Genomic DNA, 25,353 nt, shown 5'->3' on the forward strand with positions numbered 1-25,353 from the left:
ACGCATTTCCCTCCCTTTATACCTGTATGTCTGGGGGCGGGACAAGCAAATTCTGTCTGCCAATTTCTCATTGGCCTTTTCTCAAGTTCAGAGATGTGCGAGGCTCTCAAGAGAGACCCCTAGTGTCGCTTCTTCGACACAATGTCGAAGTGATAGACAGACGGGGAACCAATGTTTCCACAGGCAAAGGCAAACCTGCTTGAGCCTGGTTTGTAAAATCAGTAGTCTAAGCACAATTTTTTTTTTAATTACCATGTCTCTATATGATGTAATTGTTTTACAGCACTGTGTAAATTGCCCCTTCATGAGATGATAAGTCAGACTCTGCATAACATATGCTACTGGTATCATAACTCCCAGTAATGGCACAATGATTTACCATCAGCCTTTACACACTAAGAGACACACACACACACACACACACAACAAATAAATATTGTTTTCCCACATCTTGCCTTGTCATCTCAAAAGATGCCTGGATCCTTTAAAGCTACAAGTAAACACTCCTTCCAAGTTGCCCAAGAAAATACTTTCAAACAGACTTGTGAAAAAGTATAGAACCAGAGTTAACTTTGAGCAGTTAAGATCCACATAATAAAAATGTTTAAAATATCTGAGTGGAGTCTGTAGCACTTCTGCCATAATAAATGACTGAATGCACTTTATAAGTTTGGACAGATAAAGTTCAGGGCACTGAAACACGTAAAACAGGCTGGAGATCTGGTTGTCTCCGGGAAAAGGCCAGAAGCACCGGTCTGGCCGATATGAACTGCTAAAGTACAAAGACTGTTAGAGACAGTTGAAGAAACACCTGCTGGGTACTGGTCTTGGCTTCCCCGCTGTACATACTCTGATAAGACAACAAATGCAAACTGAAAAGTTCAGAGAACAGTCAACATGATTTATGTTTGTTAAACAAGCCTGCTCTTACAGACCTCAAGCAAACACCCTATAAAGGGATAGAATAAAAAAAAAAAAAAAAATACAATTCTGTCATCGTTTACTCAGGCCAACGACAATGATGCTTTAGACCTGTCAATCATTTTGCATGTTCTCAAAGTGTTGTAGTTGCAGCAAATTATTGAGATCTTACTGTCATTTTTAAGGCATGTTGTTCATAACAGTTGTCAGTTGAGGGCACTATTTTGCTGCTGTTGTTTTTAACAATAAAAACAATAAAGCTCATGTAGTATCTTTGGAGGGCAGGTTTTGGAAAGAGTGGGCATGGCTAATCCAACGGCTCAGTCATGTGGAAGTAGAATGGCTAAAATTGATTGTAACAAGTAAATAATACAAACTTTTATTCAGCACAACAGCACCCTTGCTTGTGATACATTGGTTATTTTTTATGATTATTATTAATATTACAACAGAGAATATTACATTTTACTATATTGTATTTTCCTGTTGCTATTTCTTCCATTTCAGGCATGTAGCCTTTTTGTTGAATTATGATTTTGTTTTATACGTGAGCTTTTATTTGATGTGTTTTTATTTGATGATAAAAGCTTAACTTCTTCTGACAGTTAAACAGTTTGCTACATGGCCCAGTGTCGTTAAATCGTTAAAGCACAAATGCTGTGATTTAATTAAATAAATATTTTGTGCTGTCAGTCAACTACCGCATAATTTTTGTAGTTAATCACGAACGTTTTGTCAAAGTGCATTTACTTCCATCTTAGGAAAGAAAACAAAACATTATGTAACAGGGGCCTGGGTAGCTCAGCGAACATTGACGCTGACTACCATCCCTGGAGTTGCGAGTTCAAATCCAGGGCATGCTGCCAGGTCTACTAAGCAACCAAATTGGCCCAGTTGCTAGGGAGGGTAGTGTCACATGGGTAACCTCCTCGTGGTCGCGATTGGTGGTTCTTGCTCTTAATGGGGTGTGTAGTAAGTTGTGCGTGGTTCGTGGTTCGCTTCCGAGTCTCCAAGGTGTCATGCACAATGAGCCACGTAAGATGTGCAGATTGACTATCTCAGAAGCGGAGGCAACTGAGACCTGTACTCTGCCACCCGGATTGAGGTGAGTAACTGCGCCACCACGAGGACCTACTAAGTAGTGGGAATTGGGCATTCCAAATTGGGAGAAAAAAGGAGAAAAAAAAAATTATAACAAAAAATATGTAACAATATAATCCTTTATTAACTTTTTCCAAAGCCTTCCACAGTATCTACACAGAAATGCACTTAAATGTCACCAATTCAAGTAACAAAATGTTTGCCAAGGTTGAAAGAACTATTTTCCCCATAGGATGCATATTCATTGCAATAGGCAATAAATCTCTTAAACTGTCATCCTCCACAATATTAATCTGCCGGTAGACTGTGGCTGATCCACTTTCCTACAGCAATCATGAAGCTGCGTTCATGATTTGTTTCAGAGCATCAACAGCATTGCAGACAAAAACATCTCATATTGTGTTTTGGTGATGGTTAAAATTTGGTGTGCTTCTGTGATAATTAAAATGCACCTTACATAGGCTGAAAAATACTTGATTTCTATCACAAATCCCATCTGGGCTTGTTTGGTACATCAAATAGCGCTAAGTCCTCCTGTCTCCATAATTTTATCAATGACAGAAAGGCACTGTCAGAGATTCTTTTATTTCTGAAATAACATCCTCCACGGCTCTATCATGAGAGAGATCATAACAGTCAACAGCGTGTTACGACCTGTGCTGGGTAAGTTACTCTAAAAAAGTAATTAATTAGTAACTACTAATTACATTTTCCACAGTGTAATTCGAATAGTGTACTAATTACATCTGAAAAGTAATTGCATTACTTATTACTAATTACTTTCTAAAACCCTTAACAACCTCAACCAGATGAAAAATACAAGGACAGACATTAAACTTTTCTTTTAATTCTTTCAAATAAATCAAATAAAATCAAATTAATTATTCATGAACTGGCCAAAAAATTTAATGAGGCTGCATTAAATTAGAAAACATATATATTAGATGATAAAGTTCTATATTAAATTCACTATTGTTTTATATAGAACTGTTCTATTGTCTATACAGTATTTAACACAATTACATCAGAAGTAACTGTAATTAAATTACTGAAAAATTAAGAGTAATCCCTTAATTAACTTTTTTTATTACAGTAATTAATTACTTAGTAATGTTACACCCAATACTGGCTACAACAGTACTGTCCATAGAATGTCTATGGGACTGCAGCGTTATGCTATTTTATACTAAGCTTGTAGGCTCCCGTTGGCGCATCCATGTTATAAATCCAGGTGGACACTATAAAAAGGTTCTGCCTTTCACACCAGTGTTTATGCTGTATTAACGGTAAATATGTTAATCGTGATTAAGAAAAATAACATGTTACATTTTTTTAATTAATCGCAAACTTTAATGCGTTAATTCTTACAGCTATAATAAATATATAGTCTACATGTTCTGCATGCTTCACAGTGGAATAGAGCTCTGCCTTGTCATTTCATAAAACGAAAATGATTCTTAATGTATGTGGAGTTTCCAGTGTATGTGTGGCCAGCTTCACACATTAATTTAAAGCATGCAGCTCATACGGACTAAGATCGCTGCCTTTCGCGGTTTAATAATCACACTAGGACATATCATGATCTTAATTTGATTCATTGTCCATTTCGGTGTAAAAGCAATAACGCAGCACTAGCGTGTGGACATTTGAAAGCAGGTGTGTGTCAGTCAGACAGTGTGCAGGTATTGGATTGGTATCGTGACATAAAAAAAACTAAACTAATATATCGGTTTTACCAATTAATTGGTGCCAACAGCTGCCAATCGTTTATTAGCAAAAAAGTATGCTGATAGTTTCCAATATTTCTTTTTTGTTATTTCAAAATGAAAGTCTCAGGCTTGTTTATACCTAAAAGTTCTGCGTTATGAACCAAATCTTAATTTTCTGGTTGAACAAAGAACTGCATCTGGGATTTTGTTTATTTTGGACTCTGACTTTGAACATAGTAAAGAAACTATAAGACATATTTTTGACATTCTATAAATCTATTAAAAACAAATCTCTGAAGATTAATTGCTTATTGGCCTTTCCCACCACCTTAGTTATCGTTATCGGCAAAATCCACTATCCAAAATCCAATTTGAATCGAATTATGACCAAATTTCAGATTTCACAGTGCATCTTAATCGTTAGGTAAAGAATTGCAATCAAATTGAATCACTGTCAGAGCAAATATTTACACCCCTATTGACTACAAAAGTAAACTGATTGTTATGCAAGAAATGAAGTTCATACTTCAGTTCAAAAGAGAAAAATGTGTGTTTTAAAAACAAAGCAATAAAAGGACATGATGAGGCTAGTTTTATTTTTGGCTTTCCCCACTTTCTCCACTCATCCGCCTGGCCCATGTTGTTCTGTCTGTTCAGTCACGTCAATTTGATTGAGTAGTTTTGATCATCTGGGTATCTTTGTATTCTTTGGCTTTATGTATTCAGATATATATTCTATGTACAGAAAATTAACTACTTACCATGCATATCTGTGGGATGTATGTGCTTAGTGACAAAGTTTTATGACTATGTTTTGTACTGAACTCAGGGAAGTATCAGCCCTGCAGTTATTGACGGGCCCCTCAGGGAGTCATCAGCAGTTAAATTCATGTCATTTATCGATCGGCATGATTTACCGATTGATCCAATGAATGGTGATGGATGAGTAAAAAAGATGAGAAGGGTCAGTGATTTATGATAGGCAGAAGATAAAGGCTAGCAACTGGGCTGACAAGGAGTCAGAATTGCTCTCTGATGGCCAGTGTTTTGAAAGGGTCAGCAAATATCTTGTAAACAGTAGTTTACTAGATGTTGCAAAATGGTACATTCACTAAATGACAAGACACTCTTGTAGCTTAGCAACAATTGACTGCTGATAATATATGGTTTGTTTACTTTGTTCACCCAAAATTTAATTTCTGTCATCATTTACAACAGCATGTTGTTCCAAAGCCATTTTTCTTCCGCAAAACACAAAAGGAGATAATTAGGAAGAATGTTGTCCTCAGTCACCATTCACTTTTATTTTATGAAAAAGATAAGCAATGAAAGTGAATGGTGACTGAGGACAACTTTTGTGTTCCACGGAAGATAAAAAGTAATATAGGAGACATAAGTTTCATTTATGGGTGTATTATCCCTTTTAAATAATTGTAAGTTCTTTCCCTCTTACCTGGTTGTAGGTTTTCTCTTCTGATCCTGTAAAGTGGTAGAGCTTCCTTGTGTAACCCTTCTGCATGAAATCCCTGAAGAAGTTATTGATGTCCGTGATAGAGATAAGGCACACTGCAGAGCTCGCTGTGGGGTCTGGCGAATCGGGCTTACTGCGGGCAAAGGCAGCAAACAGCACGTCCTCACCCTCTTTCAGGCCCATCTCTTGCTGAAAGTCATAGCCGACTTTGGCAACATGTGCGGCCTGGAGGACATTGAAAACCAGCTGTGCTGAGCGCTTCTTTCTCCTTCGCTCTGAGTAAATGCACTCGAAGGGCATTTCTACGTATCGTAGTATCTCCGGATCTGACGAGCACATGCGAACAATTCGTGTGTGAAAGGCATTCAAGCTCCCACCTTCCTGTTGGACAGTGAGGAAATATGCATATGGGCCACTCTGAAAGGAGTAAACATAGCGCAGGGGGTAGTTCCCGCGCAAATCTGGAGCTAAGTCCATGTAAGATTGCTCAGAAAAGAATTCAAAGCCATCTTGAGTCTCCTTCATCTTTCTAACCGAAATAGTGTGGTGCAGAAAGGTGCTGGTTGGGTCAAGAGGTTCTGAGTTCGCAACAAAGAACCTCACCACGCCACTACTCATCACGTTGAGGATCTGAGTGCCTGAGACCCCGGCCAGGCAGTCTGGACAGCCGTGACTTCCGCCTTCATTCTTCTTTGTATACATGCAAGTTACCTCCGCATCCAAGGGACCATCCTCTAACACGTGACGGCTGCAGACACCATTCCCAACTGAGCCACAGCTGAAAAGTTCAAGATCATAGAATGTCTCCATCAGCAGTGCCATGTTGGTGTTGTTAGTGTTAAGGGGTATGTCTTTGCAACCATCACATGGACTTGCCGCCTTGCAGTCTGGACTCTCATGCACTGGTCCGGTTTTATACTCCTGTATCTTCTTTAGATGTTTTGACAGGGTGTAGAGCTTGTTGACGGCACCTATGTACACAGTTCCATTGAATTCCAACAGCTTCTGGATAGGAGTGTCAGACACAAATTGAGGGAGGTCATAGGTCACCGAGAGGTTGAGTTTGGAGCTTTCGATTTGTTCTTCACATTGACTTTTCAAGCCCCACCACAGCGTCTGAAGAATGACTAGGATGCAAGTGGTATCACAGTAGTTTATTCTCATCTTTGTTTCTCTGCTGAGTAAAAAGAAAATGGAAATCAGTTGTGACAGACAGTGCATACCAAACATTTTTTTCCCTTTGAATTTGCACCATCAATAAATATTCTGCAGCTCCAGTGTATTATAACAGTGGCTTCAGACATTTGTTTGAGCATATCAAAATGAATAGCATACTAAAAAGACTTCTGGTAATATTCTATATATAGAACCCCTTAGTGCATGATACAAAGACACAAAAGCTTTTTGGACTTGTGACTGAGACAAGCTACTCTGGACAAATGACATTTGTAAATCACAACCACACACACCGCAATAACAATGATATCACTAGTTTGTGCATTGTAGTGGCATTTATTGAGCACCATAAGCCTCAATAATTCACCACTCACTTTGTATGACCAAGCCATGGATAAAAGAAAGAGGGAAACAATAAATGGGTCTTGTGCCTCTGACTTAGACAGCACTTTTGTGGCTGTGTACCAGAAGAGGCGAATCATCAGAGACACTGAGTGCACTGCGGTGACAAGTCTAACTTTAGACAGCGTTCTCAAGGGAGTGGTTGATAAACTCAATTAAGCCTGGTAGGCTGCGGATGCTGGAGAAGTGATTTAACGTTGGTGTACTTAAATGCTATTCCTCTAGGACTAGGAGGGCGCTATTAAGGTTTAGAGAGCGAGAGCGAGAGCGAGAGAGGTAATGGGATTCACCCTTACAGTTATCTAAGCAATTGGAGTGGGTTGAGTACTACTATACTTCACTGTAAAACATATGTTTAGAAACGAGAGAGACTGATGAAAAAGAAGAGGAAACTGTTACACTTTGCCATTATTTAATGTGATATGAATGATTTCGTCCATATATTTCACTGTTTCAAAACACCTGATAAACATGTTTTTAGATTTCAGAATTGTGCGTCATGTGGTAACATCTCAACGAACTGGTTATATTTCAGTACATATTATTAAAGATGATTTATGCCAGAATAAACCTGACTAAACTGGGCTACACACGTATCAATGTAATGGTCAAACCAGGTAGAAATATCCCCTGAACGTTAAAACTGCAGTTTCACATTTAGCAGCGCATTTCTAAACATAACCACTTAAACTTCAAAACAGTTTCAAAACACTTCACTGAAGGTCCACTCGCACAACCGCATCAATTTCTGAAAAGACTGTGCTCTTTGCAGCCTTAGACGTTTCTGTAGGGTGTTAAGAGATACATTGGTAAATAAATCTACTTTCCAAACAAACACTACGTTTAAAAATCCCCAACCAAAGGTTTCTGTTTTCTTACCTGCGCTTCAACGAAACCTACAGATTCAGATAATGACTCATATTGCAAACACTGAAGTGCAGCAGAAAATTCAGGGAAGAAACAAACACCAAAAGTACATTTTCTAGCCACATCAAAATCGAGAAAATTAGGTTTATGTTGATAGTTCATAGACATACTCTATAGAAAGTGAGGTAGTTTGATATTATAGTCAACAACAGCCCACTAAATGTAACTGGAAAGACATAATATTCCCTAATACATCTTATCCTCAACTGTAAACGGTCAAATTATAAAACTGACACGCACTCACCTGTAAAATAAAGATAACTGTCGGAGACAGAAAGAAAAAACAATCACATCTTTTAACGGTCCGTCTCGCTCGAGACGTGCGCGCGCTGTTTCTGACGGATGCCAGCAGTCTCGAGGTGGGATGCAGCGGTGAGTTTGTCTCTGGTTAAAAGTTACCCCCCACTCACTCACTCACTCACTCACTCACTCACTCACTCACTCACACTCTACTCTCTCTCTCTCTCTCTCTCTCTCTCTCTCTCTCTCTCTCTCTCCTCAACCCTGTAAGCATTTACTCACTCCAACGGCTCTCTCTCTCTCTCTCTCTCCTCAACCCTGTAAGCATTTACTCACTCCAACGGTTGACTCATGAAAGGGTCACATCAGTTTAAAAGGCTTGTTATTTTTTTTCTCTCCGCAAACGCTGCGGGTCGTTACTCAATGTTGTATGCATCAATGATGGAATGGGTCTCTCAGGTGCGTGCATTCAGATCATTCACAGTTGCGTCACTCGTTGTGGTGCAAGCGAGTTCGATGATTGGCTGTTGATGAAATTCACCGAAACTGAAATTATAATGTTGCTGAAAATTAAATTTAAAATGTAATTTTGACTTGCCCCTACTTTTCTAAAAAAAAAAATAAATAAATAAATAAATAAATCTATATATAAATATAGACAATTTAAACAACTATACAGCTCAAATAATAGATGAGTTTTAACAGAGGAATTCTATAAATGTGTTTATAAAATTATAAGCTTCCTTAAAACCTTCCAAAAAATTCCATCGTAAGTTCCCCACTTTTAACCAGATTTATGTAATTATTTTAAGAAAAGGAGGGACCAGTCAAAAATATTTTTTGTGGTATGATGCCACAAATCCTGAGCTTGACTTGTTTTGAACCTGGAAAATTCCTTTAAGCTTGTGTGACCCCACGGCCTCATGCGAGGACTCGCTATTTTGGGTTCGCTATACACAGCGCATAATTTAAATTTAAACCCTTTGCATATGGTTCATGACACTCTTAAGGATTCATTTAATGGTAAAACTTCTGACTCATGGAGTCACGTGACCAAACATCATGGCGTCGATTTCCGTGAACTGCTTCTATGGACGTAGCGCCAACAAAAGTGCCTCTGATATGAAAGCTCTTTAAACAATTTCACTGAAACCTGTTTGTTTGTAAAGAGTAGTGTCTCGTAGTAGTATCGTTTGATATACTGCTTTAAAAATTCCATTCATTTAATCCTGCTTTGGCATGATGTTAAACACGAAGGATTCGGTGGAGCGGTTTTCTTACAGACGTTCCAAAAACATGTTCATTATTTTTAATAACTTTTCACATGAACAAATCTGTGTGTCAATCCGCTTCATTTTAATATAAATTTTGATATATATTATTTTGTTATTACTTTACAATATGGTTCTATTAATTAAAATTAGATGCATTCCTGTATATTTACTGTGCATTTTCACATATATTTTAACATGGTTGGCAGTGATTTGATGATGCTGGCCATTACTTTAAATCAGAATTATTTGTTTAGCTTTATAAAAAATCAGATATAATTTCTATAACATATGAAATACATAAATATCCAACACTCCTGGACACATAACTATTTGATTAATAGAATCTGACTTTCTATAGCTTGGTATTACTTAAATTGTCACAACTTAGTCCTGTTGTCCATATATGTGGACATCAATTTTTTGTAAAACTATTTGCTCTAGAAAATTATTATTATTTGTGTGCTTGTTTATTAGTTGCTACTAGTTACAAATAAAAAAGAGGAATGCACACAGCAGTCACGCAGTGATCTCAGGGGGTTAAGAGCAGGAACATATTGACTTTTATCAAACCCTCTAGTTAGTCAATTGATGTATCAAGCTTTCCATTTAAAGACAACAGAAATGAAAAGACTGTAATTCTCTGTAATTTTAAATTTGATTTCCATCAATCTCTCTAATGACCCAACTGCATAATTGTATGTACAGTATATTGCTTTGTATAATATGGAAATTCATATGCACTGACCTTCCGTCAGTGTGCAATTGAGCTCAGCACATCAATAATAGTCCTCTATGTTACTGATAACGAGTTTGATTCCACTGTATTACATACAAAGACTCAATACTCTGCATTCAGTGTGTCCATTGTCTCAATTTAAAGGGCTTAACGAAGTGTATCCCACTGTGTTAGATTTTATTCATGGGTATTTACAGTAAAAACAAATCCTGATTGTGAGAAAGCATATGGACAGATAAAGGGTACTGCTGTGACCAATTTTACACTGTCACTCAGTAATAAATAAACTACAAAGTGTGAAATTCTGGACCTATGACTTTCTCTCCAACTATGCAGTATTTATCCACCATCTGCCATTGTATGTTACTGTTTTTATAACAGGTCTTGTGAGCATGACACATTTCAAAAATATTTTTGTGGTCAGATTTGATCAGCATGTTATTATAATAACTCCAAATGTGAATACTATGTGTCATCATCAAGTGTTTGTGCCACAAAGTTCATACACAGGGTACTCAGTTTAGAGAATATGATTATGTTTATTTAAGGCCTTCTACTGCCACCTAGTGGTGACCTGGTGCATACAGCGCACTCTCTTACTCCACATTAGATTTAAACCCATCAATAAAAGGTGTGATCTGCCGTCTGACACAGAGTGATCATCTACAGAGCTGATCCATAAAGATTTACCACCCACACTATTCATCATATTGAGCCTAACTTATTCTCAGGTTTTATTTATCACCACCACGCTCAGAAGAATCCAGGTTACTGCTGACCTGGTCATTCTCTTACTGTAAACCCTGATTGATGGCTGACCATTTAAACCTGTCATGGTTCATTTGAAAGGGGGGTCTTTGCTTTTGTGCTCATCAGCTGAGCAGTAATATAACCATCCTCTTGACATCCATATTGCATGACCATTTCAAAAATTGGCTGCTGAAAAGCACAGATTGATTATTACAGCAGGTTTTATTATCTTGCTGCAGTTTATGGTATTTAATGCCGTAAAAAATACACTGATGTCAGTTTTATTTGACCTTTGGACAATAAACATTTACATTTTACATTTATGCATTTGGCAGACGCTTTTATCCAAAGCGACTTACAGTGCAATACAGGGACAATCCCCCTGGAACAACCTGGAGTTAAGTGCCTTGCTCAAGGGCCGTGGGGTTAAAACCAATGACCTTCTGATTAACAGCCCTGTGCTTTAGCCACTACGCCAACCCACTCCACAATAAAGATGCAGTTTTACCTCTAATTTGTATCTGTCTTAAGAATCCTTGCCACAGAGGAAGCTAAGCTGATGTTATCTATGATCTATTAATAAAAGCAATATCATAATATATTGAGAAATGGAATGGAGATTGTTATTGCAGGAAAGGTTTATCCCTTAAATGCATGGGAATGTCACCAAACACTCTTACATATTCTGGTCTTTAGAGACCTGGCATCAGGGCCATAGAAAGAAATTCTGGGCACGCTGACTATATTGGTCTGGGCCACTTTTGTATTAAAAAATACAGTTTAAAATTAGTTGTTGGGCCTGTGGGCCACTAGAATCGTTACCACCTTTCAGCCCATCAGCTACGGCCCTGCCTGGCACTTATATTTACAACAAACAGATATGGCCCAGATATGGTCACATTTTCAAAAACATCTTCAAAGCAGTTAGAAAAAACGTGATTAAATATATTTTAATATTTTATTTTTAATACAGCAAAGAAATAATGCAACAAATCAGGACAAATCTAGAACAGGATTTATGAGATGCAACTGGCTGTCAAACATATTTTGAGCTACACATAACACATACAATACACATAAGTATTTTCTCAGGCACTTATTGAGTCTAAATAGATGCACAACTTACATAATTTCAGTAGTACACCCAAATGACAATATCCATATCCTACTGTGAATGTGTTACACTTGCTATAGTTTTCTTCCACATTGTTTCTTCATCAAATAGCAATGTCAAATGTAAATTAAGTCAAACACTCAAACAACAGCACCACCTTGAGTAACCAATAGCATGTATAATATGTTTGTGTGCACGTTTATGGGATACAGATATTTCCCCATTGTTGCACAGAAAATCAATATGATATAGTACTTATTTGTATTAATGTAGTACTCATTTCTCTTATAACTAAAATAAATAGTATAACTAAAATAAATAGTTATACTGTGATAGTAAACATATATAGATATGAAAATGGATGAGGTACAGGGGGTGGAATGACGTCCCGTTTTACTAAAGGCCCGAGGTACCAGGGAAACTGATCTAAACTTTAAAAACTTTAGGGTTAAAGATATGCTCAAAAAAAAGTTTTAGAGCACTTAAGCTGATTAGTTCACCCAGTTGGCATTGTTTGAAACAGGGAAATTTGACATAAGTTCAGATGTTTAAATATAGATTTTAAAAACTGCTCCACAATAGCCCAAGACAAAAAAAAAAACAAAACAAAAAAGCCATCTAATTCATGTTTGTAACCTTACAGTCTTAGGGTTTATTTATAATCAGATATCCTTCTTTTTTGTTCACTTGAATGGAATGAAGCCCCTGCAGAAAACAAAGAGCTTTCCATTTAGTCATGGTCATCACCCTTCATCCCAGTACGGTAAGCTTGTTACATTTTTCAAACAGCATTAGTCACTAAAATCCCTCTTTTGTTTATTCAGTGGGTAATTTTCCTAAAAAACTTTGGAAAACTAGTTCCACTTCAGGCTGCAGGTTTGACAAACGCAGTTATCACAAAAAGACCCCATGTTACAAACATACCTTTAATCCTCAGAATGTCAAAAACAATTGAAATTTGTACAAGGAAGGAATACAGAATGACATAAGGATGACAAAAATTGAGGGCATTTCCACTGATTCAAATTTTCCAGGCAGCTGAATATACAGTGAACAGGAGGTATACTGTTTTATTTTTTTGTTTGTTTCTATGGTGACAATGATTCAACTGTGCTGCCAGTGGAAATGAACACCTGGTAGTGGGACTCTGTGGGGGTATACAGAGAACATTACCATCCGTTCTGTATCATAGAAGATGTCATTCTCTATTGAAAAACAAACCTGTATTATGACTATTGTCTTTGTTCTATTCAATGTGAGATGTCTACTATGAGATGCCTACAGATAACTTAAAATGATGACTCTACATGGCCATGTACAAATCTAATTTTGCACATTGACAGAAGACCTCTGATCCAGTGCAAACCTCTGCAGGACACAGCAAAGTTTTGTGTAGATATTCAGATGATAACACCATCTGAAAGATATTGAATTGCTCTATCCAAAGCTATACATCTTCCATGTTAATTGGTAACTGCACTTCATAGGGGTGTAATAGAATAAGAAGGCATTGCAAGACAAGTGATATATTCAGTGTCATTGAAATACATTGTAATAGTACATTTAATTAACCTAGTGGCTCCCAACTCCATGTGAAAACAATGGATTATTGAAAAGAAAATGTATATTGTACAGAAGCCCTGAAGCGCAAAATGAAAAAAATAAAAAATACAAAAATCACTTGGTGAAATTTATTTTAGGTGTCTTAGCGCCTTCCAGAGCCTACTGTATGTCCTACAACAACAAAATAATCTTCGCAAATATAAATTTTTCTCTCCTTCTATTCTTGGAAAATTCTCTTTAAATGTATTTACTTCTCAAGAGGCAACACATTAGAATTATTCTTATTTGTTTTGCTAGCTAACAATTAGCATGTGTTATCTACCTCAGCCACCAGGTGCCACTGTAAAAATCATGACATCTTATTCTAACCAGGTGAAAGAATATAATAAAAGTAATCAAACAAGAATAACAGAAACAGAAAAAACTCTCATTGTCTGTCATCTTGTCAGCATAAGATTTCATGTTTACGGATAGTGGTATCTGGTGGCCGATATTGGTATCACATGCTAATTGTTAGCTAAAAATAAAAAAACGTAATTTTGTGGAGAAAAAAGAGATTCAGAGAAAAGAAATGTTCAGAGAATATTTAAAATACAGATACATTTAGATACATTTTTTTTTTAATTTTCAGAAAAAGAACTGAGAGAATAAAATATAGTGGAAAAAAAAAAACGTAAAAAAATAAAGATTGTGGAGATTTTTGTGTTCATGTGTGTAGGACAAAGGCTCAGGAAATTACTAAGGGTACGTTTACACAACAACTATGTACTAAATCGGAAAAGGTTTTCCTTTGCATTTTTGAAAAGTTTTGCATAGAGAGGACAAAATCCATTAAAATGACTAAAAAGCTGTATTATGCATGCCAGGCCAGTAGTTCCCGATGTCACTTTGTAAAGAAACACTATGAGCCTGCGCACATAAGCATTCTTCCACAGAGTGGTGAATACAAACAATGAAGATGCCGATCGCTGGTCGTAGTAATGATGCAGTAAATCTACACTTTGCAAATCTTGAGCAGCACAAACACAGTCCTGTAGTCTGTCATTGTAGTTTTTAATGCCTTGCGCGTTGTTTTGAAGTACTCTAATAAGTACCCCTAAGACACCTAAAAAAAATTCACCTAGTAAATTGTTTTTTCACCTTGCGATTTCAGGGCTTCCGTAGAATTGCATTATTTTAACCAGGAGGAGGTGCACACAGCAATGCAATACAACATATAAGCAAATCCTGCAACGGAATACTGGCGGCACATAGTGGAAGGAGTGTTCACTTGTAACTTTTCATTGTTTACTGACATAAAATACCTACTGATCTATGGGTAATTTAACCTAATCCTGCAACATGACCATTTTCAAAAACATTCATCAAGAAATAGGCTGTGGATTGCAAGTCATCAACAATCAGAAATGAGATATAGGCTGTCTAGTTTCGAAGGCTGCATGCTAGGTAGGTAGAAAGCCGACCAACTTTCATGGTACCTAAACCTGGGTTTGAGGCAAACTAGATTGAGGTCAATGTCACCTGTGATCCACCTTCCACTGATTTATTTTTTTTTTTTAACAGAAACTATTTATTAACTAGATATTTTGAATATATGAATGGCTGATAATGTCAATATCACCCAACATTTTACCTGCTAAGCATTAAGCACTGGTTCAATACTTGCAGTCCAAAGGCTCACTAGGGGAATGTAAAAGATAAATAAGCATCCTTGTGATTTATTTCACTCCACTTTATTTCAGTAACCATGAGCCTAGGTGCTTATTTCTGTTTAACTGGCTACACTATAAACATTGCCTAATGTTTGCCAAGCAATATTAACTGGCATGTCTTCAAGGAATGTGCCAGTTTTGTGCGTGAATGCAGAGAGCTTTAAAATTACCACAGAAAGTTTCAAGAAACCCAGAAGGGCTTTAAACAAAGTCCTAAATCTACAGCAAAGCCGTTTAATCAAATAGATCTTTATTACAAGAAAGCAAGGCCTGTTTCTAAATTTCCAGTAGCCTCACTACTTGAAAACCACAAATAAGTTCACGAATAGAGACAAATAAATGCCAACTTCATTTATATAAATTTTTTTAATGTGCACAGCATTATGTGATTTTACAGTAAAAGCAAGGAAAGAAAATTTCAGTTTTCATATAAAATATGAATAAAAATATGATCTCATCTACAGAGGCAGATTCATTTAAGAACATGTTTTGAAATAGATACTAAGACAGCAGGCAGACAAAAAGGTGAAAAAAGTGAGCTTAACGTCAGTATAAAATATAATATACCCCAATTTAGCAGCAGCCTGTGAGGCCGGTTACTTTAGTTTGCTGCCAATCTTTGTTAGTGTGTGTATGTGTGTGTGTTTGTTTGTTTGTGTCCAACAGTGAATCAACGGAGGCAGGTATGTTTATGTTTGCAGGGACAAAATTCCAACCCAAATGATGTCACTTTGTCCAGCAGAAGCAATAATATATATATAAAAAAATCCATAAAAACAAGTTCTTCATCTTCAAAGACCGCAAACATATGTTTATGTCTATGTTAATGCTGTGGTAATGTGCTTTGGTATTATAAAAAAATCTTCACGACTGCTAAAAGACCCCACTAGGTTTATGTCCTTGGTGTGGTTAAGCTGAGTAGCTAAATTCACATAACATCTCTCTGGATGTTACACAGACATTCTCTGTCAATCATAAAGCTGCTGCAATGACAACCACTTTGAAGCGTTATGTGTCATCGAGCCAGGAACAGTCTCTTTGTTAGTATATGCTGAGTTGACAAAGGGTTCAGTGAGTGCAACTCTTTTGCCCCGTGTTTGGGCTTTCCACCATTTTCAGTGGCAACATGCAGTGTGTTGGGCAGTCTTGACATCAGCAGGGCCTTGCCTAATTTTTTCTCTAAAATTCAGTCAATCTCCCAAACCCCAGCTACCAAAAAAAAAAAAAACTTTAGATTACACAAACCCCAGTGATGACCACAAATAACTCAGTGTCCGAACCAGGTGCAGCACGTTCAAGCTTAAAGCAGTAAAAACGGTTTCTTCTATGTAAATCTGAAGATTACAAAAGGCAATTTTATCAATTACTTGATTGTACAGCAAGGCTGAATATTGATACAAATTTTCTGATTTGTTGCAATTCCGATTCACAACCTCTCGATTTGATTTTCTATTAAGATTATGATTCGATTAAATTCTGATTTATTTGGGAATATTTCAGTTATAATAACTGTTTTACTTACATGTGAAATAAATTCTCAAATTATGCTGTTCAATTGCTAAACTTATGGAAAACATAATAATGGACACTACTAATGGACTTTAAAGTTAAAGTAAAAAATCAGTTATGGGGTTTTAAGAATCAATAACTGATATGAATCAGTGAAGATTGTGATTATTTGGAAAATCTATATTTTTACCCAGCCTTATTGTACAGGGTAACCCCTCCCACCATGAAACATCACTGGTCCAAAATCCTGCTCCACATAACAAGGCATTAAGCATCAAATGTCGACTGGCTGTGTCACGTGGTGCTGCCATTTTGCATTTAGTGTGGACAGACAAATATTTGTTTTTCTCACCCAAAACTTGTTGCACCTGTTCTATATTTTGTTTTACTGTGTGCCATTCCATCTTGCGCACTGTAAAAGAGCTCAGCCTTTCAAAGTAAACTCTTTTGACCACAAGCGCACTACGACTCCTTTGCAATACTGTTTTAGCACAGTCAACAGCAGGTACATGCACGATGACGTGCATGTCTTAAAAACAAGGGTGGACGTGGAGAGTCCACGCATACGTTGCTGAAGACTAAATTTGCATCACGCGCACTGTGCTTGAGACGTTCCGGCAATACAGACAACGAAGTTTGGCCTTAAGGGTGACAATACACATATACCAAACGGAAGACAGACAGAATACTGAACAAAGCTAAATTATTAGTTGTTTAAGCACCACAACGATACTACCATTTAACTACGTTGTTACACAAATGAATAAAAAGGGTAAATAAAACAACAGATTCAACACAAGTAAGGCAGAAAACGTTTTTACGATGATACAGGCAAACAAATAACAAAAATATGAGAATGTTTTTACAGATGTCCCCTTGGAATCCAAAGCAGAGAGGAGACTAAGATCATGGACTTGTTGAACAGAGACAGTGAAGAGTGTCTTTTCTTATATCCACCTAAATACAGTGCAACCCCTCAAAAGCCAATCTCTGTTCACTTTTGTGTTGCCCTCTTTATTATAGAGTTATAATTTCTTTAAGATTTATTGCTCTGTGTTGGACATTGGTTTCCATTTACCCATCCCACCCTATCCCTATCCCTCTGGCTCTTTTCCGTTCCCTGTCCTTACACCACCTTGGTGGTGGTGACCCGGACGCTGCTGAAGCACTTTCCGATGGCCTCGAACAGCGGGTCGCAGAAGGTGTGCACACAGATGGAGTAGACTCGACTGACACAGTGGATCTCGATTAGGTAGCTCTTTACACAGGGCACCACTGCCCAGATGTGGATGAAGGAGAGGATGGCGAAGAAGATGCCCCATACGAGGGCAAGAGGAATGCCCACCAGGGCCGTCAGAAGCCTGTAGCACCAGTATTTGGTTACTGTGAAGGTGGTGAAGCTGGCTTTCCACACACCGTCAAAGCTGTAGGTGCCAGCAGGCTCAGCGATTACATCTTCAAATTCAACCTGGATGCAAAAGAGAGTACAGAATTAACTTCATCAGAATTAATTTATCGTTAGGTCAGTCTTCTCTTTTAAGAAGCTGTATTCAACATCTTTGTAGACTATGAAACTTTCCTTTGTCTCGCAGGTTATTTTTTCAATTGTTCTAAAAAAAGCCCAGCAAGACCAAGGAAGGGTTTTTGGACCAAAAAGAGTCTTAGTTTAATTTTACATGATCATTATAATTTCTTTGATTGTTCTTATTAAGCAGGCAGTTTTTGCTGATGTACCTTATAAGGCCAAAACATAGTCTACGCAATTATGTGAACGCTGATGATAAATTGAATGAGATCCACAAATGTATGTAAGGAGTTTCACAAAAATAAAGTGCAATCACAAATAAATAAAATGAGATTTGCAAATAAAAAATTATTTATAAATATATGTTTTAACTCACAAACACAACCCTGTCCAGCATTCATTTGTGGATCGCTTGCTGTGCATTTGTGAATTCTGAAACATTTCTTGCATGAGAGCTGCAGGCAATCCTCAAATAGGTGGACTCCACCCATCGTCTACTCAAGCTAATCAGATAACAGCCACATTACTCGGACCAATCGTAGCACGTTCTATCTTCAACCAATCACGCTTCGTTTAACAATCAGGGTGGGACCAGAGTCACAGCATTCTCATGAGCATGGAATCAAGCACATACAGATATTCTCTAAGGCCTCAAACCTTTAAAGAAACTGACGCCATCAGAGGAAATCTGTGGCTCAAGTTTGTATCATTTTCTCACAGTTATGAAAATGTGTGGTGTCTTGTTCAATGTTGACAGCTGAAAATTGTCAGTTTTTGATCTTGTTTGTGTAACATGTTATTTTCTATACAGTAATGGCTTGTTTTTAACGTGTAACTATTATTTTTTCTAATCATTTGTGCAGAATGCTCCCTGACAAGGAGTATCCGTCCCAGACAACTGATACAAAACCATGATGTGGCAATAAGGATGTTCATATACAACAAAATCGAGAAAAATGCCAGCACTCCAGTTGTAATGTTCAATTCATGTTTGTGTGTAAAATTACCTAAAATGTAATGTTTTTTTGTAGTTACATGCATGACAACCTGTCATTTGTAACCAAAAAAAAAAAATCATGCTGTAAAGGGATCAATGGAAAGGAGGAGGCGAGAACTGGCTTGACGATATAAATAATAGTTTTAATGATAAACTTAAAAGACAACATAAACACACACATGACGGACATGTCCGTTAACGATCTCTCTTTCCCGCACGATCCTCTGCAGTAATTTTCGCAGTAATTTTGAAAACATAATTTTCATTTTTCAGTAAGTCATCCCAAAGACAATGTTATGGCTTATTTCAATTTTGTATTGCACTTTAATTTCAAGACTTGATATTGCAACTTAAAAGAAATCTGACATAACAGAAAAATAAAGAATCTCATATTACACATTTTAAAAGGTGTCCTGTATTGGAGCTGGAAACAATTAGTTTTTAAGCAGGTGAGTCAACTGCTCAAAGTTGATGGGGAAACATCTGAAAAAGATGGCAATAACTAATTCAGTTATCACTGTCAGAACATGAAGCTGTATTTTAGAATGCGATCCCGTAATAGCACCTCCTAAAACATTTACACAAAAATGCTCAATTGCAAAATTCTAATACATATTACCTTACAACTGCTTTTATTAAAGACATTAACATAATGTGAAACCAAATTAATGCCATAGCAGATTTTGTACACTGTGTAATAAAGGGTATTCCTTTATGGTTTGTGCTCCTAATATAATCTATGATTCATGTTTTATAAAGGCACTATCTGTGTCTGTTTGGATCTGCCATGGGACATTAAGAGTAAAGGTTTTGATGCCACATACATACATTTCCATTATGTAGCTAGGAGCTTCAGTCAATAAACTTGGATAGAATTAAAATAGCAAACTTACACAGTCAGCCATGTTAGCTATAAAGCTAATTTCAACATTGTTAACATTTAACAAGACACTACACATTTTCATAACTGTGAGACTGTTTGAAAGCTGTTTTGAAAACATTGTTTATTTGTGCAATTCCATTTGGTAGTGCTAGTGTCGCAGGAATTACATAGTACAGCTTTAAGTATGTTCAACCGAACTGCGCGATGACAATGCGTACTTGCGTAAAGTATGTTTATGCACTAAGACTTCTATATGTAAATTACCTGGGTCTAAATATTCTTGGTGGACTGGGAAGGAACCTTTGCGATGTGAATAGAGTATGTCTATACATAATACAATAAACTGTTTAAAGAGAAAGGATACACTTATATATTACCTGCATTAAACTTAAGTATTCTCATATAGGACTACTAATTTATAGAACAAGAAGCTTTAAATTGGAGACTGCCAAATGGAGAATATTACTATTCAATTTATGTTCTCTTTCAGCTCAAAACTGATTTTATGCCATTCACATTTTACTTCTAACTTGACAAATTCAGTGAATTTAACTGGGCTGCTTTGTTTCAATTATAGGTATAGAACTCATTTACATATACATTAAAGTTTTAATCAAAACCGATTTGACCTTCGCATTTTATATTTATAGAGCAAGTTTCCTTCATCCATATCAACTCTTGAACTCAACTGACACTGGATAAACAGTCCCATTCCTCCTCCTCCCCTTCAGCCATCTCTACATTCCTCATAGACAGCTTCTGTACATTGAACAGTACCTTGCTCCACTTCATCCAGACTGGTACGACCTGGCTCACACACATGCTTTATAGTTTATACTTTAAACCTTAAGCATCATAAACAGATTAGACTTGTGCCTGACACCAAACATTAACATTTAGAAAAGGCCTCTGACTACCATACTAAAACCATTTATTAGGCCTTACATCTTAAAGGGATAGTTCAACCATACGGGTCTGTAACAACATAAGGGTGAGAAGATGATGACAGAATTTTCATTTTCGGGTGCACTATACCTTTAAGCTTAGTTTAGGTATTTGTCAAACAGGCAAACATTCTATCTGTGTTGCAGTACACCTGCTTCTATATACAGATGTTTTTTTATTACAGCTGTGGCACTGCTGATTATACTGGTAGAAAGAACACACTCTATTCTTCACAGTCACCCTTGAAAGTCAAGATAAAGCTAATATTTATTTAAAAATACCTTTTTTAAAAGAGCATGTCTGCAAGATGATTTTTGTGTCAACACAACCTAAATAAACGTATACTGAGCAATGCTATGTTTATGAAAATCTTGCAAAAGATGATGCCTTAAAATTCATGTTTTTAGAGTGAGTGAGATATGTAATAGTAAAATGATCAATTGCAATGTATCCAAGAACTTGAAACCATCATGGCTAAAGTTGGCAACAAAACTCCAAATTAAATAGTCATATATAAACCCAGTCCTCCCCATTCATTTATCTCCAGTATATCCCAATTGGCTGGATGCATAGTTTCCATTACTTGAAAATTACAACTATGAAGTTAAAATAAACAGTTCTGGAGCAGACTGCACAGTGTTCTTCGATAACACTTTGAATATACTGACAGAAGTATCAACTTGAATTCTAAGCTAATAAATCACCAGTGTACAGTGCAGATTATGCATCGATATATTGTTCTTGGAACAACAGTAGAGCCAAAACAATTACATTGTTGAGGATGTACAACTACATTGTTTAGTTTTTTCTAAATCATAACCATGAGGACAAGTCACTAATACTACTTATACTAATTCAAAATATAAATCTATATGCAGTGACTTATAAAGGGGTTAAATCACCTTGTCATCATTAACTCACCCTCATGTTATTCCAAACCCATATTACTTACTTTCTTCAATGGAACACAAGAGGAGAAATTTTGAAGAATGTTGGCACTGCACCTTTTCCATATAATGAATATTTGTCCAGGGACTAGATTAACTGCATAATTGTTCTTAACTATCCCTTTAAAACCCACCAAAGACATATTACTTTAACTCTATTGGCTAAGAAAGTTTTTTTTCTATATTAGACTTCGGGGGGTCTTTGCGTGGTCTGTCCATAGACTACTTACGATCCAGATTTTCATGTGGAATCCTGCTCCAGCGTGCTATTAAAAGAATGCACTTTTATGAGAGGAAAATATCCTGTTCTGTACAAAGCTACGCATGTGTTTCAGCACACAAGGATCTTAGAATTTGTGTGCATCGTGGTCTGGATCTCCCGCTGCAGGAACGCCCCATGTGTGTGTGTGTGTGTGTGTGTGGGGGGTGCGTGCGTGTAAGGAGCATTTGTGAAAAAGGAGAAGGGAATTCCCTGCTACGCTCTCCTACGCAAGACCACTGCGAGGCGAACCCCTTTTAAGGACAAAATAAAAGGTTTTGTGCATTCACGGCACAAAATGAGTACGACTATTCAATCCCTTGTGACATCAATCCCATAATCTTCAACAAACCTCACATCATAAATAGACATATTCTTTCAGTGCTCTCTGTGTCTTCTGGATCCAATTTACAGCCAAATCATAAGAACTATTCAATTCCATGTATCCTCAGGGAGGTGACTCAGTGTCATATTGTGGTGGGAGGGAGAAAGAGATAGAATGTGAAGGACAATAAGTAAGCAGGGGTGGGAACACAAGGTTGGATCAGTTATAAATACGGTAGGTGCCATGTATTCCTATATAATTGGGTCATCACAACTGAATCCCTAAATGCCATTCAATAGCATTCACAACTATTCTTTTTTCATAGGAAAGCTTGCTATGCAAGGCATTATCCCACACACGCCCAGGAAAATGTTTTGTTAAGAATGTTAGGTGTACAACCTTGGCTCCAAAACAGGAAGCTCTTAATATTTCCTCTATAAAAACGTCTTTACTTTCCCATTGAAAGCTCCTCAATAGGATTTTACACAGCAGCATGTCTTGAGCGTATTAAACTTTCACAAAGTCATTCCACAATCCAAACATTTCACATTTAGGAGATCTACTTGCGTTAATTGTTTCCAGTACAAGTGACAAACAGTGACCACTGACTCCTTTTATTGAAATTTATATTCTCAAAAACATATATTTTTTTGCAGTATATAAAAACTGTATTCTCTTTAAACACATTTCTGAAGTTACGTATGAAAAATTGCTAGCAGATGCTTCATATGACCTACAGTATATTATTGCATGCATTTATCTAGCCAATGTATATATATATATATATATATATAATTTTTTTTTTTTTTTGTCAGAGTTTGAATATCTTTTTCAGACATTGACTGTTTAGAAAAATAGGCTGAAAAATGCATAATGCAAAGAAAGTGTACGTTTTTGACCTACCTTGACCACATTGTCATTTATATGCTTTGGGTCTCGATTGACGAGGTCAATCTCCTTGGTGTGGAAATCGTGAAGTGTCTTTTCGTTGATGCTGTCGTTATCCATTTCTTTATTATTGGGTTTGTAAATGTTCCCCTGTTTCCTGATGAACGGCAAGTGTGCGTATTCCTGCGGTTCCAAAGAAAACAGAAAATGAAGCAAAGTTCATAAGCGTGGAGGGCAGACTAGCGCGCAACTCGGCAGACAGCATTGGCATGGGATGGTTTTAAACGGATAGAAGTGAAGTACCACACCCCTCTGGAACCGACTTACAGCGTAACACCGCAAGGGGGCGTCAATTAACACTTTGCGCACGAACATGCAACGCTCACCTCGCTATCCAATACAGTCAAAAAATATGGAAAACACACTTACAATTAAAAACATGTGCACATTAGTAAGTGTTTATGACTTTTTTTAATTGGCTTTTTTCACAGTAGACATAATATTGGATGAGAAGTAACTGAGCTGCTCAGTTAACAGTAACAAGCACATATTTCACGAACAATAACTGGATTTATTTAAATTTTTACTAGTCCCAGCAGTTCTGTGTTTGTGGAAATATGTCCTTACTCAACGAAGGAGGAGGGATGTAATATATTACAGTACTCAGGAACGAGTGAAGGTTTGCCACATTTGAAGAAAAAATGTTCGCAAGTGCGTGCCAGAAACAGATAAGACGGCAAATTGGCCAGCAAGACGCGCGAAAAATAGCCAATAATGAACCAAGCTGCCAAAACACCGCCTTTCAAATATATTTAAGAACCAACTACAATCAGCTTAATTCCTATTGCATTTAAAAATAAACCAAAGCGTGCTCCTGCTCCATGAAGGCTCATAATTGACATAAAATTAACAGATTTCTGAGGTAAAATACTCATCCTTACCTCTTCAGGTGTCCCGTCTTTGTATCCGCTGGTCATGCTGTCTCGTGCCCGAAGAGCAATCAGAAGTGTGTGGAAACAAGACAATCACTCAGTTAGGGAGGCGTGTGGGGAGTTCACTCGAGAAACTCAATCGACCTCCACTTACAGCACTCCCGCTCTTTTCTTTGTACTACAGTTCCATAATGCACATATTTGATCTACTGAATGACGTTTTATCTGGTCTGTAAGGCTCGGAGTGGGAGTTTTTCTCAGTCACTCTTGAGGGCAAGCTCTGTGAGACCTAAACCTTTCATTAGCCTGCCACTCACGGAACATAGCAGTATTAGTGGTGGAGAATTTGACGTGATTTTTCCCAAATGGGAGGCATAATTGGGCAGGGTAAAAGCGAATCCCTCAAATAAGATGCATGGCCTGTGAAGTGACGAAGTATAAACCTGAAACTATACTGACTATACTGGGGTCGGTTTGCATTCCAGAATCTTAATACATTGAAATGTTTTCAACCACGAGTATTCGTGTTTTTGTCCCCCCACACTTGTAATCGTTTACTTTATTTATATCACCATTTTAGTTTAAAACTTTTAATGTTCATTTATTGGCATTAACAAATATTTGTCTACCAAGATCAGGTGCTGGCATGTTGAGGAGCAATGCAAAATATGCAAACAAAAAGGACATAGCAGACAAAGGTCGTTTTAAGTTAGGTAAAATGTGCAGGGTTATGCATGGGCAGGTTAAAGAGAAAGAGAAAACACTTAAAGGGTTAGTCCACCCAAAAATGAAAATTGTCCCATAATTTACTCACCCTCAAGCCATCCTAGGTGTATATGACTTTCTTCTTTCAGCCAAACACAGCCGGAGTTATATACAAATATATCCTGGCTCTTCCAAGCTTTAAATAATGGGAGTGAATGGTACCTTAGATTTTGAAGCCCTAAAAAGCCCATCCATCCATCCATCCATCCATCCATCCATCCATCCATCCATCCATCCATCCATCATAAAAGTAATACATATGGCTCCAGGATGTTAATAAAG

At 37.1% G+C, this 25,353-nt stretch overlaps 2 protein-coding genes across 4 annotated transcripts in view; both read right to left on the bottom strand.

Annotated features, from left to right (window-relative positions):
- LOC127638445 (hepatocyte growth factor receptor-like) overlaps nucleotides 1–8,078 on the bottom strand; it is an 83,794-nt gene extending 75,716 nt beyond the window's left edge. For 2 of the 3 annotated variants that reach the window (XM_052119979.1, XM_052119977.1), the window contains exons 1-2: nucleotides 7,952–8,065; nucleotides 5,185–6,379 (exon numbers count right to left, since the gene is read on the bottom strand). In XM_052119979.1, the coding sequence (XP_051975939.1) occupies nucleotides 5,185–6,366 (1,182 nt within the window). In that variant the 5' untranslated portion in view covers nucleotides 6,367–6,379; nucleotides 7,952–8,065. Of the gene's footprint in view, nucleotides 1–5,184; nucleotides 6,380–7,951 lie in introns of all 3 variants that reach the window. The other variant, XM_052119978.1, reaches the window with a different exon arrangement.
- Nucleotides 8,079–15,447: 7,369 nt separating this feature from the next.
- LOC127638410 (caveolin-1-like) lies at nucleotides 15,448–24,594 on the bottom strand. The gene is made up of 3 exons (XM_052119927.1): nucleotides 24,316–24,594; nucleotides 23,390–23,557; nucleotides 15,448–18,073 (listed from the first exon to the last, which is right to left on the bottom strand). The coding sequence occupies exons 1-3, from the start codon at nucleotides 24,349–24,351 to the stop codon at nucleotides 17,732–17,734; spliced, it is 546 nt and encodes a 181-aa protein (XP_051975887.1). The 5' UTR covers nucleotides 24,352–24,594; the 3' UTR covers nucleotides 15,448–17,731.
- Between the last annotated feature and the right edge of the window lie 759 nt (nucleotides 24,595–25,353).

The sequence above is a fragment of the Xyrauchen texanus genome, chromosome 46 (assembly GCF_025860055.1).
Source record: "Xyrauchen texanus isolate HMW12.3.18 chromosome 46, RBS_HiC_50CHRs, whole genome shotgun sequence".
Classification (NCBI taxonomy): Eukaryota; Metazoa; Chordata; class Actinopteri; order Cypriniformes; family Catostomidae; genus Xyrauchen; species Xyrauchen texanus.

Excerpts from the sequence above, each read along its gene's own strand:
- LOC127638410 (XM_052119927.1), bottom strand. The coding sequence starts at position 24,351 with ATGACCAGCGGATACAAAGACGGGACACCTGAAGAG. Across the intron at positions 23,558-24,315 it reads AAGACGGGACACCTGAAGAG|GAATACGCACACTTGCCGTT; the intron begins GTAAGGATGAGT and ends TTGGAACCGCAG. Across the intron at positions 18,074-23,389 it reads TAAATGACAATGTGGTCAAG|GTTGAATTTGAAGATGTAAT; the intron begins GTAGGTCAAAAA and ends TTTTGCATCCAG.